This window comes from Leptidea sinapis, chromosome 12 (genome assembly GCF_905404315.1).
Source record: "Leptidea sinapis chromosome 12, ilLepSina1.1, whole genome shotgun sequence".
NCBI classification, from domain to species: Eukaryota; Metazoa; Arthropoda; class Insecta; order Lepidoptera; family Pieridae; genus Leptidea; species Leptidea sinapis.
Window position 1 is genome coordinate 12,450,501 of NC_066276.1, and position 19,966 is coordinate 12,470,466.

General features: G+C 35.5%; 1 protein-coding gene across 27 annotated transcripts in view; it reads left to right on the forward strand.

Moving 5' to 3' along the window:
• The window catches only part of LOC126967068 (intermembrane lipid transfer protein Vps13), a 122,224-nt gene extending 114,250 nt beyond the window's left edge, over positions 1–7,974 (forward strand). For all 27 annotated transcript variants that reach the window (XM_050811401.1, XM_050811403.1, XM_050811402.1 and 24 more), the window contains 3 exons: positions 2,592–2,718; positions 4,360–4,485; positions 7,287–7,974. In XM_050811401.1, the coding sequence (XP_050667358.1) occupies positions 2,592–2,718; positions 4,360–4,485; positions 7,287–7,487 (454 nt within the window). In that variant the 3' untranslated portion in view covers positions 7,488–7,974. The remainder of the gene's footprint in view (positions 1–2,591; positions 2,719–4,359; positions 4,486–7,286) is intronic.
• The last annotated feature ends 11,992 nt before the right edge of the window (positions 7,975–19,966 follow it).

Sequence of the window (19,966 nt, forward strand, 5' to 3'; positions counted from 1 at the left end):
TGGTAGGTCCGTGGTTGGCTTACGCCCTCCGCTCAGCGAGGTCGAGCCCGCCGGTAGTATACCGGTGAGCGCCCATCAACCAGCGGCATGGAAGCAGTCGTGTCCTAGGAGACTTGGTCACGTGGTAGTCCTCTTATGTTCGGCGGTCGTAGATGGTATCGCGCGATGCACCGCAAATTCTGGGATCGCGTTCCATCGGCGCGCGCGAACACAGAGGTGCTCAGGCAACGAAACGAAGTCGTCCAGTCTCTCCATGCGCAGGTCTCTACTAGCAAGCAAAAGGATCTATACAAATGAAAACTTAACTTATTAAACCTGAACAGTCAATGTCAAAACGTCATATTAGATTATGCTTTTTTTTTGGACACCGGGAAAACTATTGTAATAAATAGGTAGTCAATAAATAATCAAAATAAATGTCGACTAGCTGGACTATGTCCGAGTAAATGTCTGTATTGAAACAAATCGCAGTGACTAATGAACGCACGTAGTTTAACCACACTCGTGACCACGCCCACTATAGCAACTCCGTTCACGCGTCGTTGTATTAGTAGAGAAACTTTATGTTACAGAGAAATAAACTTACAGATCATTTATTCTTCACGAAACCCACGTATCCGAGTGATTACCTATTTAATGCGTCATCCAGTGTGTCTCATCTATAAAGTTTCCTCCACGCACCGTTAAACTGTGGACCAAACTTCTTTCAGCTTGAGTATCTTCGCGTTTTCTAAACCTTCCTAGAGTCAGAAACGCTTTTGGATCACAATGCCCGTAAACCCGAGTCACGTGTTGCCAGATTGTTTGCCGGCCTAAGCGTCATTTTGAAGGTTTTGATTGAATAAAAACCAGATTCTTGCGGAGGACGCGGGACCAGCTAATACACTACCTAATAGCTACCAGTATGGCCCGCAACGCACCGAAAGTAATCTCCGAGCATGACTTACTTCTGTGCTGTAGTTATGTCGAATTTTCGGCACCCAACGACGCCTTGGCAATGCTGATTCGAGAAGCTGATGTAGAGGATGAGTGATGTCCAGGGCGTGGTGGAAGGCGTGCGTGGCGTGGTGATAGGGCCCGTGCACGGAGCCCGCGCGAGCGGCCTGCGAGGGTTCGCGGTGGGCCTGAGCCGCGGGGCCCTCGGCCTGTTCGTGCGGCCGGCCGGGGGACTGATCGACTTCGCGTCCTCGCTGCTCGTTACCATAAAGAGGTGCTAGGGCGAACACTGGTCCACGTCTGCGATAATCTCATATTAGTTCTAATGCTCGTAATAGAAATACATACCGTAAATGTTTAGATTATTAAAATCCACCGAAAAACGTATCCTTCATTATTTTGGTTAATTTATACCTCATGTCAATAGCAGCTATTTGGTCACAGGTCTCATCAGTCTTGACCTCATTTTTAGAGACACCTAATGTTTATTATATCCCAAATAATTTGTTGGCCTATTTTCGCACCTATAACACCTTCACGCTAGTATCACTCACATTATTGTACAATAGCTTGTAGTACCACAGAATACATAATAGTACAAGTACAGAAGATTAACACTCACAAAATCAAAGAAATTTGGACTTTTGCTACGATAAAATTAAATGCATGTCAGATCGCACAGCGCTAATAACTTTATCTAAATTGACATAGAAGTTGCCTCTGTTTCTATCACATAACTCTGACGACGTGAGGGTTGTCCTCTTTTAAAGAATTACTTAATCAGAATTTTAAATGAGCAGTTAGGTTTGTGCCTATTATTCTTTGTGAATTATTGACGCTCATACTGACGCAATAAACCTAGGCTAGATGTTAGTAGCATACTATTGTGTATTCTGTGGTAGTGTGGAGGTTAGGGTAGTTCAGATAACTAATATATTTATACAATGTTAGCATAGTTATATAACGAAACAGATAATTATCGCAAACATCAGATATTCATTGAATTTTAATAAATTCGTAATTTAATAATACACCAACCTAGTATACATAAGTTTCTACTTATTTTCGTAACCTAAGTAAGTAGTCCTACTTATTGAACCACACCGCGCGTACCTATTTTTCATTACCTACACGGGGAGTGAGACAGGTCTGGTAAGTGGTAACGTAAAACAAGTGATTACAAGTACTAATTACAGTTTAATTCATAATTATTTTAAAGACATGTCAAATAGGAATTGGTATATAATAATAATATTGATATTGGGCGTTAGTATTATAAAAATATATATCATATATTCGAAATATTTTAATTGAATTTTGAACAAATACCTCATGTATTTTTCATATATATACCTAATATTATTCGGACATCTTCTTCTTATCTGTGCTTGAGTGTGCTTTATTTTTAATACATCGACCTTTGCATGTTTTAGCATGATAAGAGGCTTAAGTAACTAAAGATATAAATCCAAATAGCTTTAAATTTCAATAGTAATTAAGTTGTGCGAGAATCTAATGAGCTCTCGCGCGATGCATAACAGTTTATCTGAATTTATTTCCATAGACATAACTACCTTTTATTATATTGTTAGTATTCCATTTCTTGTATGTACAGTCATGTAATGGTTGTTGATTCAATGACTCCCGTTGAATAGAGCGGCAGACTTATCTGAAGAGGTCACAAAGCGACGCGCGGCGCGGTACCTCCCTCCCGACACAGGAGTCCGGCCCTACTCCAGGTTGCAGGCGGAGGGCTACAAGATGCTCTCCGAACTTGAAAAGGTTTGTTTATTAATCGAAATTCCTTTCTTCCGCGCTTTTATGTTTCTATGTTTAATCTCAATTATAAAACGTATTATCACATACTTACGTTATAATCATTAATATGTGTATTCTATAATCTATAACACATTTACAGTACCCGCGTTAAAATTCTCTTTATGTAAAAACTGTTTTTTGGCACATGTCCATAACATGCTTATCTATCTACGATCAGTCATTTCGAGATATAATGTCAATGTGACAAGTTGTTACAGGAAAGAAAACACACAGATGTTATTTATATGTTATTACTAGCTGACCCAGCAAACTTCGTATTGCCATAATATCACATATTAAAAAAAAATCAATTATTAAATGGAACGGATGGATGGAACAGAATAATATATAAAAATCGTGACCCAATAATAGTTGTAGATCGTAGAAGGGCGAAAATTTAAATTTGTATTTATTTGTCAATGTTGATTCATAATAAAATAAAAATAAAAAAAATTGTCAAAAAATTAAAAATTAAAATTTGGGGTGGGCTATCTATTTTTCATACCCTTAACATGTAAGGGGATGAAAAATAGATAGTAGCCGATTCTCAGACCTACTGAATATGCATATAAAATTTGGTAAAAATCAGTAAAGCCGTTTCGGAGGAGTAAGGTAATTAACATTGTGACACGAGAATTTTATATATAAGATTAGCCTGTAGGCTCTTTCTCTGAAATCAGACATATTCTACTTCGTCTAGAAAAAGTTAACTTCGATTTCTTTTGTTGAGCTTAGCACCAACTTCAAAATGATGTACCTAATATTTATTTTTGTACCATTTAATTTATTTTGAATCTTTAACTAAAATGATGATGATGACGATGAGTTTTTTTATTTTTGAATGCATCTAATTTAATAATAAATAACCTCAAAAAATAATGAAACGATTTTAAAAATTCTTTGGATATTGTTACTGAGTAACAAGAGCTGTATTTTATTATAAAACAACGGAAATACCTACGAAAAAAAAAAATAATAAATATTTTGTGAAGTTCGTAGCCAATATTGGCCACTGTTCCCCTAGTATATTAAACTAACTAAAATTTGAGGTTAACATTTATATCAAATAACTAACTCTAAATTGATTTTGTAAGCATTTATTTAATCCGCTTTATATACATATTCTGTTACTTTTATTTACATTATATACAACCTAGAGTCTTTAACCAAGATGGCGTCGTAAAATAACTTAGATTTATTTCAAAAAACTTTTCTTTAAATTAATTAAAAAAATAACGTTATTACTAAAGATTTTTAGTAAACCATCAATCTATTTTACAAACTACATAAGTACTTTCGCCGAGTTTATATAAAATTATTCAGGTTTATTCACAAGTAAATTGCAATTTTCATCTTCGATTTTCGCAAAAACTACAAATTTGCTCAGAAAAAGAAAAACATTTTAAGAAAAGGACTCTATCGAATGCACACCTCGTTTTATTTAAATACGTGGCGCACGATTTAAAAACCAAGCTACAGTTTTACCATAAATACTCATTTTTCACATAACTACCAATGGAACAACGTATAACATACACATTTATGTATGTTGTTGGTATATTTCTCGCGTGCATGTACAATGTCAGTAAAGCCAGTCGTGTCCAGGGTAAGTTCGTGAGTACAGACACGTACGAAGCCCACGTGTGGGTGGTCGCCGGCAAGGAGGTGGTCATGTGCAGCGACAAGCGGCTCTTCTATCTGGAGAAGAACAATGTCTTCGGAGGATGGCAGGTATGTGGATCAATTAATTAATGAAAACACTTTATTGTACTTCCTCTCGCTACTCAGCGATATCTTCTAGGTAACCTAAAGGTGTAGGAGATTTTATTTATAACTTGACAAATGGCAATAAATTTACATACTATCGGATATATACACACACACACACACACGTATATACATATATAGTATAAGTTGTGTATATATAATATACATATACTTAGTCTGGCTATAAATACTGTTACAATTAAAAATAAACAAAATATTACATTTGAAAATTCCAAATGGAATCTGTAATTTTTACATGACTAGCTGACCCGACAGACGTTGTTCTGTGTATAATAAATAATTTTCTGTTTTTTATGAATTTGGCAGTAATATCTCATAACACCAAGAATTATTTTACAAAATATGCTCCCTGTCAATGACGTTCTATATTATGTATGTATTCATACGGAGCTAGTAACGTAGCTAGAACATTTTTTTTTATTTAATATTATTATGATAAAATACATAAACTTTATATACGTACTAGTCGACCTATGTACTAGGTGGAAATATATTATAAATATATTATATAGACTGTAGTGTCTACTTGAAATAAAAATAAATTAATTTTAAACGTGATACTAATTAAATTGGAATATTTAAAATATTTGCTAACTCTGTAAGTATTTTATACATTATGGATACAGTGCCAGGTTTATTGCGACCGCCTGTCGTTTCGGCCCGTTCTAATTTGATATAAATATTACATTGAATCAACTACTTTTACTTTCAAATACAGCGGGTATTTTACAAATATTGCTTTGACACAGATTTAAGAAATGTAATCTTTATAAGTTGATAAACATTTAAAATAATTGCACACAGACAATTTCATGATCATTCAGTTATAATCATTCTTCGTGCGATTGTATAAAAAGAATACGGTTAAATAACATACGTCATATTTAACGTACCCCAGGTACAAAATCGAGCATAATTTTTTGCCTCATGCTAGGGTATGTGTGTGCGTTTGAGAGGATATCTGCTGTCGCCGTCTCTGCAATTTTGAGGGTAGGAACCTGTCTACTCTCTGGCTCCGTATAGATTTTGATAACCGCATCTATGTGTATGTCTTCAGTTCCCATAGTGGTAACGCAGAAACGGATCATGTCATGGGCTCCGTTCGAGCGGTAATTGATGACGTGCTTGCACAGATCCTCTGCGCCGAAATCGTAGTCTTGGGCGATTTCAACGGGCACAGTGCCGAATGGCTTGGTCAAACAGCTTTCCAGTGACCCGACTGGAACATGCAAGTTCTGGTCGTTGTCGAAAGCAGCTCTTGGTAACTTCAACCAGCCGATCCAAAAAAAGAAGACAGTTCGGATCCGGTAAACTACAGGCCTATACCAGTGGGAGGCTCCTTTGCACAGAATGCCGGCTAGATTATGGGTACCACAACGGCGTCTATTTCTGCCGTGAAACAATAATTTGTAAACATTATTGTGTTTGGGTCTGAAGGGCGCCGTATCAATTACCATCAGCTGAACGTCCTGCTCGTCTCATCCCTTATTTTCAATAAAAAAAATTGTATTACTTCACTGCTCTCCAAAATCATGCAGAGCATAATCAACCGCCAGCTCTTGGTATACAAAGGGTCTCCAGTTGATTGACGACCGACAGTACGGCTATCGCCATGGTCGGTCGGCAGGCGATCTTCTGGTATACCTAACACAGATTGGCGGCGGCTATCGCAAGCAAGGGGGAAGGCCTGGCAGCTAGCCTGGATATAGCGAAGGCCTTTAATCGTGTATGGCATAGCACAAGGCGTTTCTCTCAAAACTTCCATCATTTGGGCTTCCCCAGAGTTTATGCAAGTGGACCTCCAGCTTCCTCACTGGGCGCAGCATACAGGTCGTTGTCGACGGTTATTGCTCGAACCCGAAGCTAGTGAACGCTGCCCTAAGGCTATTTGCTATCTCCTACACCTTTTCTTCTGCATATCAATGATATGTTGGACACCTCTAACATACATTGCTATGCAGATGACATCATTGGTGATGACGTATACACGGGGCATGGTCTCTCTCTTGAAATCGTCGACCAATGACGGGAGTTACTCGTGTCTTATATTGAGTACTTTCTTGGTAAGGTTGCGGAATGGGGTAAATTACATCTTGTCCAATTTAACCCTCAAAAGACTGAAGTTTGCGCATTATTTACTACTAAAAAAAACCCCATATGTCGTATCACCGCTCTTAACACTTCCCTCAAAGCTTCGCCTAGTATATAGTGGGTCTCGAAACGGCTGAATCACTTGGCGTTGCGTAGAGACGTCACGTCATTGTGTGTCTTCTACCGCATTTATCACGGGGAGTGTTCCGAAGAGCTGTTTCACCGGATTCCTGCGGTTGAATTCCACCTTCGCCACAAGCTACAAATAAGGATATCATCCCCACCATCTGGATGCGGTGCGGTTTTCAAGGAGCCTTGGAATGAGCTTCTTTGTGCGGTGTTTCCAGGACAATACGACATGGGTAGGTTACCATCAAAAACAGCGCGTACACCTTCATTAAACGCCGGCAAAGTTCCTGTGATTCGTCTGGTGTTGCAAGATAATGTGGGCGGCGGTGATCACTTAACATCAGGTGACCCGTACGCTCGATTGTCCTCCTTTTCCGAGCAGCAGACAGCTCCTTGACAGCAGATATCAGTCGTTACTATGCAAATGAATATAATTGTTAATGTAAACTTTAATGTTTTTGTCAAGTGTCGTTTGTATAATTATCTAACTACATACTGCTTCAATATGTCTATCGTTTGTTCAGATTGTGTGGTCGTACCTATGGACGGAGATACCAGAAGTGCCGACCGCTGTCCCAAAAGGTGTGTACATACCGACCGCGAAACGAAAAGTTCTCGGCATGTTCCCCAGCGCCGGTTCCGGCAAACTGATATTCCTGTACGACGAGCAACAGAAAATGTATCTGTTGGCGCAGTGCCAGCGACTCATGGCTTCGGCTCGTTGACATGAGGACGTAGGAAGAATGAAGCCCGCCGAATGGCTGGCCGAGTTCTTTCTACTTGTGTTCCACTATCGCACTGCGCTGCACACTCTTCTATACTACTTCAACTTTCACCACATAACGCCTACGGGCTTTCGCTAGAACTGTATCTATATATCTTGCTATATTGTTTGTTGTTCTGTTTGTTAATGGAAAGGTTTATTGCCTGTTATGCTTACTGATTCAGCGCTAAAATAATTATGACCTCTCCTAATGTGTTCTATATGCCAACTCGTGGAAGCAGACGAGACTTAGATACTTTTATATTAATACTCACAGCTAATGTTATACATATAGGGTTAAATCTTTAGAAATTTTTAATATAAAACTTAATTTTATAAGTTTCGAGTGGCTTTGGCTGTCTACTTATATGACAAAGTAAAAGTACTTTTATTATACAACTGTGGACTTATATTTTGTACAATTTTGTATCTTCCTGCATTTATTAAAACACTTTAAAAAACGTTTTATAACAAATATTATTTTAACATGTTTGAGGTTTTCCATATCATTACAGAAATTTAGTTTAATTGTGTATTGTGAGATAATGTACTGTGTACTGTAGCTACTACGGTTTATCAGTTGTAACAAATATAACTTTATTCCACACTTGTAGTACAAAATGTATGCATATTTATAACGTAGCCATATGTCTTATTGTAAATTTAATTTTCAATGTTAGTACGTTTGAAATAAATTTAAACCTCCGGCATATAGTCACTTATATGCGAATATTGTACCTACGTATCGCTTCTTTTAAATTATAATTAGGGAATAAAACGAGTTAACTCGCAAACAATTTGATTGAAACGTCCCTAAACTAACTTTCCACCACTTTTGTACGTACCAATACCAGTGCCTTATTGACTTGAAACATATTATTTAAGACTAAATAATGTTGGTTTTTTAATGTTGTTATATTACGTTGAAGCGACCTCTACCACGGACACCCGTGTTGGTGCTGGAGTTTTTGTTATATTTTGTTAAACATTTATTGTAAGTGCTGAATGTATTTGTACCTATACGTTGCTGTATTTCATTATTTTTAGAGACAACATTGCACGTTTACTTATTTTGATTAATTTTTGTCAAGATGTATTGTTTCTAATAAAATATGTTTAATATATTATTTCGTTTAATTTCATCTATGAAACACAAACAAAATAATCCTTGTTCATGCTTTGTGAGAATAACTTTTACCATCTATTACTCTTGTCTGTCCTCATCAGGCTCATTAGAATCTAATTCCTTGCGGCGGTGTCGTATGCCGTGTGGTCCCTTTCCCCCGGTTATGTGCAAAGTGGTTTATAGCTGCTGATTGCATCATCTGTTGACAAGCGAACCCACCAGTATTGTAAGTGATGATACTCAATTATGTCGTAACACCACGAGATTTAAATGATGGTTTCACACTGAAACAAAGTAAATATTGTAATTGTTAATTTTCAGAATATTTATGAGAATATAATTAACGAGAACCGGCATTGTTTTTGTTTTAATTAATAATTTAACAGGGTGAGGAAAAAAAAGTAAGAATGAGCCCAGGACGTAGTAAGTCTTGATACCATAGAGATACAGCAAGATAGAAATTAGTTACTGTATTTGAGTGACAACTCATAAACAGTCAGCCACACTTGGCATTATCTGCTCAATATTTGAATATTCAGGTAACGCACACTAAATATTTAAGAACGGAGAAAGCTTATAATAATAATATGACATATATGTTGCGTTAAAAATAGCACTTTTAAATGGAAGAGGAGAACAAACGAGAACGTACACTCGTCACCTGGTGTTAAGTGATCACCGCCGCCCACATCTTGCAGCACCAGAGGAAAGGCCTTTAAGGAAAGTGTACGCGCTTTCTTTGAAGGTACCCATGTCGTATCGTCCCGGAATCACCGCACAAGGAAGTTCATTGCACAGCTTGGTTCGTTCCTTTAGATCCTTGAAAACCGCATTCCGGAGGAACGTGGGGATAATATCCTAATTTGTGGCTTGTCGTGCGAAGGTGAAATTCGACGGCAGAAATCATGTGAAACAGCTCCTCGGAACACTCCCCGTGATAAATGTGGTGAAGACACATAATGAAGCGACGTCTCCACGAAACGCCAAGTGATCCAACCGTTCACAGAGCATTGGGTCCCCGACAAGTCGAGCAGCTCTGCGTTGCACGCGGTCAAATTCAAATATTTTTTATTCAATATAGGATATAAAATCACTTGAACGAAATCAAAAACTACCAGCCGTTCGAAATAGGGTCCAAATAATAGGCCTTATTTTTCATAAATATATGGTTATATGATATATAAAAATAATAATAATAAATAAACGTTTATACTTAAATAGCCTGTGGGTGTTCGCTCTATTCCCAGTCTGTGGTATCATAAAGAAAAACATTTAGATATGTTATAATAACCTTTACCACATATACGTTTTTTAATAATTCTTTTAAATTTTCTTACACATTTGCTTTGTACATTTTCTGAAATCATGTTGTAAAAGCATACTAAATACATCGTTCTATCAAAGACTTATCTACTAACTCGACTTAACCGAGTATTAGGCAAAACAAGTTTATGTGTGTTCCTCGTGTTAACATTATGATTGTCGCAGTTTCTAGTTATGAACATAATATAGAACATTATCAAGAATATATTGAGAAGAAACAGTCAAAATGTTTATTTCTTAAAAGTAGGTGATACCCGCGACTTCGTCCGCGTACACATGCGTGTGTCTACAGGTCACATAGTGGTAACGCAGAAACGAATCTTCTCATGGGCTGCGTTCAAGCGGCAATTGTCGACGTGCTTTCACAGATACCCTCCGCTGAAATCGTAGCCTTGGGTGATTTCAACGGGCGCAATGCCGAATGGCTTGGGTCACGTCCCACAGGCTACGCAGGGCGATCGGTGCATGATTTTACATTAGCGTATGGTCTATCCCAATTGGTTGAGTCGCCAACGCGGCTCCCGGATGTGGACAGCCACACGCCGTCCTTATTGGATGTTCTGTTGACCGACAGTACGGCTTTCGCCATGGTCGGTAGGCAGGCGATCTTCTGATATACGTAACACACAGATGGGCGGCGGCTATTGAGAGCAAGGGGAAGGCCTGGCAGTTAGCCTGGATATAGCGAAGGCCTTTGATCGTGTATGGCACCTCCTATGGGCGCTCCTCTTAAAACTTCCATCAATTGGGCTTCACCGAGAGCTTATGCAAGTGGACTTCCAGCTTGTCATTGTCGACGATTATTGCTATTCTTGCATATCAATGATATATTGAACACCTCCAGCATACATTGCTTAATATATATATATACTATGCTATAGCTTCTAGTGACGTAAATGTATAAGTACATAAATGACGTAAATAATGTTATCATCACAATAAATAGGTAAAATTTGGTATTAATGTGTTGATGTTACGATCGCAGCGAGTTATAAAGGGTTTATATTCAAACAATAAAACGGATATCCGAATGACGACTTACGTCTTCAACATTATTACTATTTTAGAACATTATTTAGCTGTCGTTAAGCTTAATTACTTCAATTATTAAAATATAGGTACTTTGTTGAAACATTTAGACAGGGATCACACTGAAATTTTGTTTACCAAAACCAAATGATTTCAAATAAAAAAAAATATTATCCGATTAGTATACATACAGCAATGATAATAATCATAAGTGTTAAGAAAGTAAAAAAAGCTCATGGCTTTTTTTAAAGTAATAATTAATAAAGTAAAAGATTTTTGCAGCACTTCGGATATGTTGAGCTTGAACCAGAACAAGTGGCAAGAAACTCAAAGCCACTCTATTAATCTACTTAGTCTGTCCATAAATACTGTTACAATTTAGCGCCAATAAACGGAGTGGGGTGATAAAGAGAAACGAATCGCCAAAAGCAATTTTTAAAACTCTCCATACGCTTGCAATTTGTAAAATGGTTGTGCACCGGGCTATAAATAGGTACAATGAGACCTCCTCTGTTTATGACAGATAAATATCTGGCCGTCCACGTAGTGTTCGTATGAAAAAGGTGGTCAAAGCAGTAAAGGAAAGAATTCGAAGAAATCCTGTCCGAAAGCAAAAGATATTATCTCGGGAGATGAAGATAGCACCTAGAACCATGTCGCGTATTTGAAAAGATGTCTAAGTTCTAAACTTGCAGCCGTATTGGTCATTTCTTAACTGATAATTTAAAAAAGAATAGAGTGGTAAAATCGAAACAACTACTGTAGCGGTACGAGGTCACAGAAAAATTTTGTTTACGGATGAGAAAAATGTCCCTATTTATGTTCGAAGCTCTGAGGACGCTTCCAAATTAGTCGACAAAGTGCAACGTGGGCGCTATCCGACTTCAGTAATGGTTTGTGGGGTATTAGCTATGAAGGAGTGACTTAGCCATACTTTTGACTACCGTGAAAAATGTATCAAAACATCGGCATTAGTATATCAAGAAAGATTCTTGAGAAGGTAGTGAAGCCCCTTAACAACACCATGTTCAATAGCCACGAATGGTCCTTCCAGCAAGACTCGGCGCCGGGTCATAAAACTCGGTCTACGCAGTCTTGTTTGAAAACGGACCTTTCGGACTTCATCAGAGCTGAAGACTGGCCGTCGTCTAGTACCGATCTTAATCCGCTGGATTATGATTTATGATTAATGTATAGTACCTACATTAAGACTAGATTTATTCAGTTTTTCCTAGCCTGACGATATGCTTAGCTACTAGATATCTTTTTAATGAGAAAACCTATCAAATAAACAATATTAATTTTATTTTTAATACAAATAACAGTATTCTCTTTAAATTTATAATTTTACAAGTGGACCCGACAGACGTTGTCCTGTACACACGTTTTAAATTTGAAAAATCGGTACAGCCGTTAGGAGGAGTTCACTAATATACACATGAGCAGGAGAATTATATTATATGGATGGGATTGAGAATCTAAACCAATCTCAAATTCACTGGAGCACACATAAAAAGATCATCAAAATCGGTCCAGCCGTTTAGGAGGTAAATTGTGATTCTAAACCATTCCCGAATCCACCTGAAGACACACAGAAAGTTTCATTAAAATCAGTCCAGCTGTTGAGGAGGACTTCAGTTACAACAGACGCACAAAAGAAATACATATTATATTAAGCTAATGAGTCGCGTTTTAATTCCATACAAATTACTATATTACACGTTCTTCATTCAAGTTCATATAATATTGTTCAGGATGCGTCATATATTTTGTAGTTAAGAACAAAGAAGCTTAATAGATTTATTAAGTATTTCTTTACCTTCTTTGATTACCGCGTGTGTAACACATTTGAATAAAATACTTTTTTAAAAGATTAAAACGCGTATAATTGTCTGTGTATTTTTACATTAGGTTTTTGCGTAAGCGTTAAATTTTAATTAATATTTTATTATATCTGCAAAGGTCACGAAACGTCGGGTTAACCCGAATCCCGCTGTCCCTCTGAAAATGTTATGTAACTATATCTATTTATTTATTTATTTATTATAACAAGGGAACATAACAAACACATCACAAGAATTGAACAATATAGGAAAGAGATACAAAATATAAATGTAGATGCGTCCTAACACATGTTTCACAAATACAATAATAACAAAAAGAAAAATCAAAGGTATACAGTCACAAAACGCAAACATTCACAGAAGTAACTAATTTAAAAGATGTAGACAAATGAAATTATTTAAAACTAAACTTGGGGCAACGATAAGAACGATTTTAATTTTAATTCTAAACTGTGTCTGAACAGAGCAGGGGAGCACGAAAATATGTCGATGTCGAGAAAACTATTGTTGTAAGATTTACACATTCTGTGTAATGGCGCGCGAAACCCAATGTTTGTTCTTGGGGACGATAGCTCAAAAGTAATGCATGTGCGGAGAGACCTGGCTGGGACGTGAAAGCCTACGAGACTGAGGAGCTCAGAAGATGTCAGCTCACCAGTACATATTTTCTTTAAAGTTACACAGTCTGTTATAGTGCGGCGCTGACATAGCTGAAGAAAGTTGTATTCAAGCAACAAATCATTATAGTGGGCTCGATTTCCTTTTACACGATAATTTAATGTGCGTAAGAACTTTTTTTGAACAGTCTCGACTCTTTTTTCGTGGATCGAGTAAAAAGGATTCCATATTGGGCTTGCATATTCTAGTTGGGGTCGCACGAGGGACTTATAAAGATATGTGTAAGTACACTTGTCCTTAAATTGTCTAATATCTAATGTATTTCATTAAAACATGTCTATATTATTATTATTTTCATATTAAAGTTATGTAAGTTTTGTCATTGCCGATTAATGGTACATTTTAGCCTTAGTTTAGTTATATTAGTTATATTGATAGATTTGTGTTTATGTTGTAGTTCATTGTATACTCCACTCCACACACACGCACTTTATTCACTTGGTACAAGCAAAGCTCTGTAATTAAAAAGCTCCTCGTTGTTATTTTCTTTTATATGGCTACACAGTTTCATTTGAAATTGCAGCGTATATCTGTCCTATTTATATTAAGTGGTTGCTTATAAAAAGAGTTCACAAAGCCAGGTGTCTTTTTTTAAACAAAGCGACAAACACGCTTAAACTTTTGTTGCTTATAAAATATCTATTTTCAAGACTTTCCTAAAAGGAAATTCTGATTTCTGCAAAGCAAAGTGTATTATTTGTGACAATAATTTCAACTTATGCTTTAATGTTAGGTATATTATACAGGCAAATGGAAATAGTGTTAGTGTTAATACGAGAACAGTCGTAAAACTGTGAACAACTGCTGATTTCAAAAGTTCTAGATATTTATATATTGGAGTTCTTTAGCGATACTTTTTGCTAACACTGTTTGTGTCTAAACTTTATAATATTGTGATTGGGCTTCATGAGACGCTGTTCTTTATGTTGATTAAAATATTATGAAAAGTTTTATACGAAAAACAGTAAAATAATGTTCTGTAAGAGTAAAATGTTTTTTTTTTTAAAAGAGTTTTGCTTTTGACTTATTTTGCCAATATATTTTTTAGCACGTAACTAAAATTTAGACAAGGCTTAACCGATGTGAATTTTTTATACTTGTGTTTGCCTTATAATGACTATTGGGTGGTTTTAATTAAACGGAATAATTAGAAATACAGCGCGAGCTGGTCCATGTGTCATGCTCATGAATTTTCGAATTTTCAGTTTATATTGATAATATATATATCTTCGTGTTTGTGGATTGATGTATCTACCGCACTTGTTACTAATTTACTTTTGAGTCTTTTTTTATGATTAATCACTTTTTTATTTACTAATTTCCTGATGAGAAAGCTCATGGTTGCTCAGAGGGCAATGGAGAGGGCGATGAGATCCTTAGGAGACCTGAAGTTACTGACATAGTTCAAATTACTGCGAAACTGAACTAGTAGTGGGCAGGGAACATAGCTTGACGGACAGATGGCCGATGAGGCAGAAAAGTCCTCGAATGGCGACCACGGACCAGAAGTACTTGTACTATTACATATTCTTTGCCGGAAGACGCAGGGTTGGTAGGATCCCCACAAGATGGACCAACGATCTGGTCAAGATCACCGGAATACGTGGGCTGTCGCCAGCGCAGGACCCATCGTCCTGGAAATGTTTGGGGGACGCCTTTGTCCAGCAGTGGACATCTTCCGGCTGATGATGATGAAGAATTTCATACTATCTACAGCAATTTACATCACTTATTAGCTAGAGATTATTATAACAGTGATTTCTTATTATATAGACGAAACAACAAAAATAAAATTCTTAAATAACCTACTTGAGATAAAACAGATATTATAAATAGAGAAAAACAGTACGCATATCATGTTTAGTTGTGTGTGTGTGGAAAGAGCGCGTGGCGACATGTGTGTTGTGTGTGTGTGGGTGAGGGACACTAAAGTGGTAGATAGTGGAGGTCAGTGGTGAGGAATAATGTAGGTGTTCTAACTGGTGTCATTATTGTTTAATAATACATATTTAACATTTAGACTACAACTATTTTTGGTGGGGTTGAAAATGTCTAAGCCTTGGAATGACGTATTCTACTATACCTTCGTGGGGAATGAGGCTCGTTGTATGTCGAGTGACAGTGAGGTACTAAAAACGTGGGATTATGGCGGTTTGAGCTCTAAGTTTGAATAGCATTTAATAATTATTAAGGACTATCTAATATGGTGCCATGACAGATGTGGTATAGTAAAGACTTAACTCATATTATCCTTTTTTCTTCTTATAGATAAAAGGATAATATCTATCTCTTAAGATAGATATTAATTTGAAATGCCTACATGAGTTTATGTAGTCTTTGCCTTTAAACTTTGTGCGATATTAAATAATATACACAGCACAACATGCGGGTTCCAAATTGAACGAAAGTACTCTCTCTAGATGACTGCGAATATATTAGTTACTTATATAGTAGTTTGATACAGGCATATATGTTTGATATTGTATATATGCACTTCTATTTCTTTTTTTAACAAACACACGTAAGTCTATCCGGGCGTTTGAGTAACTTTGGCGCATCACTTTACATATATTCTATAAAATATAAAATGCTTAAACTATAAACATAGATTTAAAAGAGTGGCAATAAATTCTTGCCATTTCTTCTCATTAAAACTCACTTTTCCAAAGTTGTAGTAAAATCTTTGACATTCATGAGTGTCATTTTGACCTAATTGAATAATTAATAATTGAATGAATGGTTATTCAATAAGGTCTTCATGAAGCGTACTTTTTAGATAAAAATGTTATATTTAAAGTAATGCAATTTACCCAACAATAACTGTGAGGTGGCCATACTTTTTACTACAACTGTATAATGCAAGTAATCTCATACAATGAACCACTTCTATCATTGCTCACATCCAATCGTACTCGCAAATGTGTTCTAAGCAAAGCACTTGCATTAAGAAAATCTTTGTTACCACAAAAAAAAAAAAACATAATTAAGTCTGGAATTCTGTGCGAGGTTTTTATTTTAAATCTTAAAATTAAACAATTCTGCTAAGCAATTCGTACGATTGGCAACGAGGCTATTTTAGACGTTATTGTGCGATTGATAATTTGATTTACCGGTTCCAAAATGTATTTCTTCGTCGTATTTATAGATGATGAGTTATTTTATCGTCTTCAGTATTAAACTTAATTATAAATGAAGAGTTACTTCTTTTATATAATAATAAACCCGAGCAAACAATGTTTCAGTTCTAGTGTCTTCAAGTGTGACAAATTATCAGTTCAAATTATAAGACTTCTTGGGTTGTAAATGTGTACTTTAACATTAGAATAGGATATAAAAAGGCGTAAAAGGCATTTATTTTCTGAAAATTGATTCCTTTTTTGATGCCATTATTAATATAGTTGATACTACTATCGCTTCGGAAACAAATAGCGCTCTGAGAGAGAAGAAGCGGTGCAAGAAACTCTCCCAACATTCTTTTTTTCCCGCTCTTTTTAATATAATATACAATTTTGTATTGCCATTGCTATTGCTTTACAATAATCATAATCTAGTCCAAGGCTGTCCGATCACTTAGATATTCAGCTGTGGAGTACATAGTAGGATTTACGACAGAGCCATTTTTTAATAAAACATTTAAATTCATTTATAGATTATGCCTGAACAGTGGCTGGGACTTTACTATAAAAATGTATTGTGTGTACCCTTAAAGGTATATGTATTTTATGAAGCCTACTAAAATTAGTTACAAGCAATCCCTTATTTCTTGTGTTATAATAATGAAAATCACTATTAAGAACAAAAAGGTGACGATTTTTGTGATCGCATATTAAATTTTCATAATTGTACTGACAACGAACAGTCATACTATTTATTTCTTTATAAGTTTGCCAAGCCGTGATTATTAAGCCCCGATATAACCATGGACACTTCAATCGGAGTTTAATAAAACTCATTGTGAGTTCACGAAAACTGAGTAAACATGTCATAAACAATGTATAGAATAGCTTATAAAAATGCCATTGATAAGTATGAACAATTCAATCATAATTCTTAAATTATGTTAACAATTCTGTTATGGAATGACTTAAACAGATGCGCGCGATCAAATATGTTAAACGTCCAAACTCCGGCGGTCAGAATTTAAACGCGTTTATGTTATAACTGTGTAAAACTAATACTAACAATAATGAAATGTGAATTAAAACTTTAAACTCATTTACAGTCGTAAACTAGTTCAAGTTATTCTAATCACGTTCTACCTCAATTGTTAAATCAGCCCTAAGTCAGAGCGGCGGTCGTCGGATGTTATCAGAAATCAGGCACCGGCTGTGGTGTTATGGAAGTAATATAAAAATGGATGCCTATTAAGTAACTTAATTATTATAACTCTAAGTTTTATATGATACCTGTTTGTTATTTACTTAATCACTATTGTCACTGAGAAGGTGGATTATCTAAATTGAAATGCACTGGTTTTTGACTGAATTTATCCTACTTATATTATAAATGTGAAAGTTTGTATGTCTGGATGTATGTTTGAACTTCTTTAACGCAAACACTACTTAATGGATTTTGATGAAACTTTGCAATACTATAGCTTACACACCAGAATAACAAATAATATAATAGACCAGATAAATAATATAAATAACCAGAATAGCTATAATTTATAAAAATATGTGATTTATCTATACATTTAAATAAAATTGGTTTTTTACTAAATGTATATTATGAATACATATACGGTATATACAATAACATTTTTTACAATTTTTGTCTGTCGGTCTGTCTGTCTGTTTGTTCCGGCAAATCCGGCGACTTTTATTGGCAGGTAGCTGATGTAATAAGGAGTAACTTAGGCTACGTTTATTTTATAAAAATAAAGCAATATCCAAGAAACGGTCTACCTCTAAAAAAATTTATATGGCAAAACAACGTTTGCCGGGTCAGCTAGTTGATTAATATAATGCAAATTAATGATTAAAGAGGAGCACTGCGTAACATGACTGTAATAAAGATGGCCGAGCCGGAAGTCAAAGTATGTGAATACTAGGTAATAACGGAAGTGAGCCAGTCATTATTTTATAAGAATGTAATGAACAAGACCACAAAAGTTAACGTAGTGTAGTAAGAACGTGTGTAACTAACATAAATCTAGGATATTTTAATATTTGAATAGGCCAGTAGCTGCGAGCAATGTTCTTGTATTGTCTGTTGAGAGTCCCGCTCGTGTAAACGGTACATTGTTGTTCGAAAGCGTCGAAAAATAACACGATCCATTGTTACCTTGCTCGCTTCAAACACTGAACATTTAATTCATGACGGCCAGTATTTTGTACTATGAAAGTATTTTTATTTCAGACTAATTCAAGTTTTCAATATATTTTTTTAACCTTGAACCTATATTATACTTATTATATATATACTTATAAAATAATTAGCACTTTCAGTTGGGATACTATTTATGATAAAACTAAAACCCATTTGTAAAATAAAAACCATTCACTCTATGATTGTATTGTTCTAACCCCTCCTCCGCTATTCTCTATCAGGAAAGCACCTACATTAAGAAGCTAATTCGCTTTTACAATACATTATGTAGTGGAAATGTGTTGAGTTTCTTAAATAATAATACTATTGATATTTTCATGATAATATATCGGAAATTTCGGTTTTACTAAAAATTTTTGGTAAGTAAATAAAGTAAATTAATAATTCCACTATCCATAACATTTCCCTCTAGGAATACTTTATTCTGGTACACATTCGGTGTTCGTGTATGTGTATAAGGTATCATGTAACGCAAATGTCATAACATTGTTTCACAAACACGTAACGCCGCGCGCCGGCTGTAAGCTAGCACCTAACATGTAACAACTGGTGTTATTACTACACACGTGTCCCTAACACTTGCTAGATAGTGCTAATAAAGCGCTTTACAAGCCCTTACATACAATGTATTTGCTACACGTACCTCAACAATACTGTTGCTTTTATTGTAGCGGAAAAGCCTAAAACAACTAAAATTACTTTTGTGTTTTATATTATTAGGTGTAATAAATGATGTAATTAATACAATTACAAATGAAGCTGTAATCATCAGAAATAGATAGATATTAGATTATCTATATATTATAATTTTAAATACCACAAGATGAAAGTTTTACATGAAACCCTGAAAGTAATAATAATTAATTATTTATTTATACTAATATTATATAGAGGAAAGATTAGATTGTTTGTTCGCATTGTAGGCATATATATAAGATATATTATATTTAAAAAAAAATAGAGATCCTGTTTAAAACTCCAATAATGTAAAGCAAAGTCTAAAAAATATCTAAAATATTCTGTATATCGCGGGCGCTGCGAAAAATATTGATAGAATAAAAAAAACTACGTTTAAAACAACTGAATATCAAAAATTTAAAAGTATTTTGA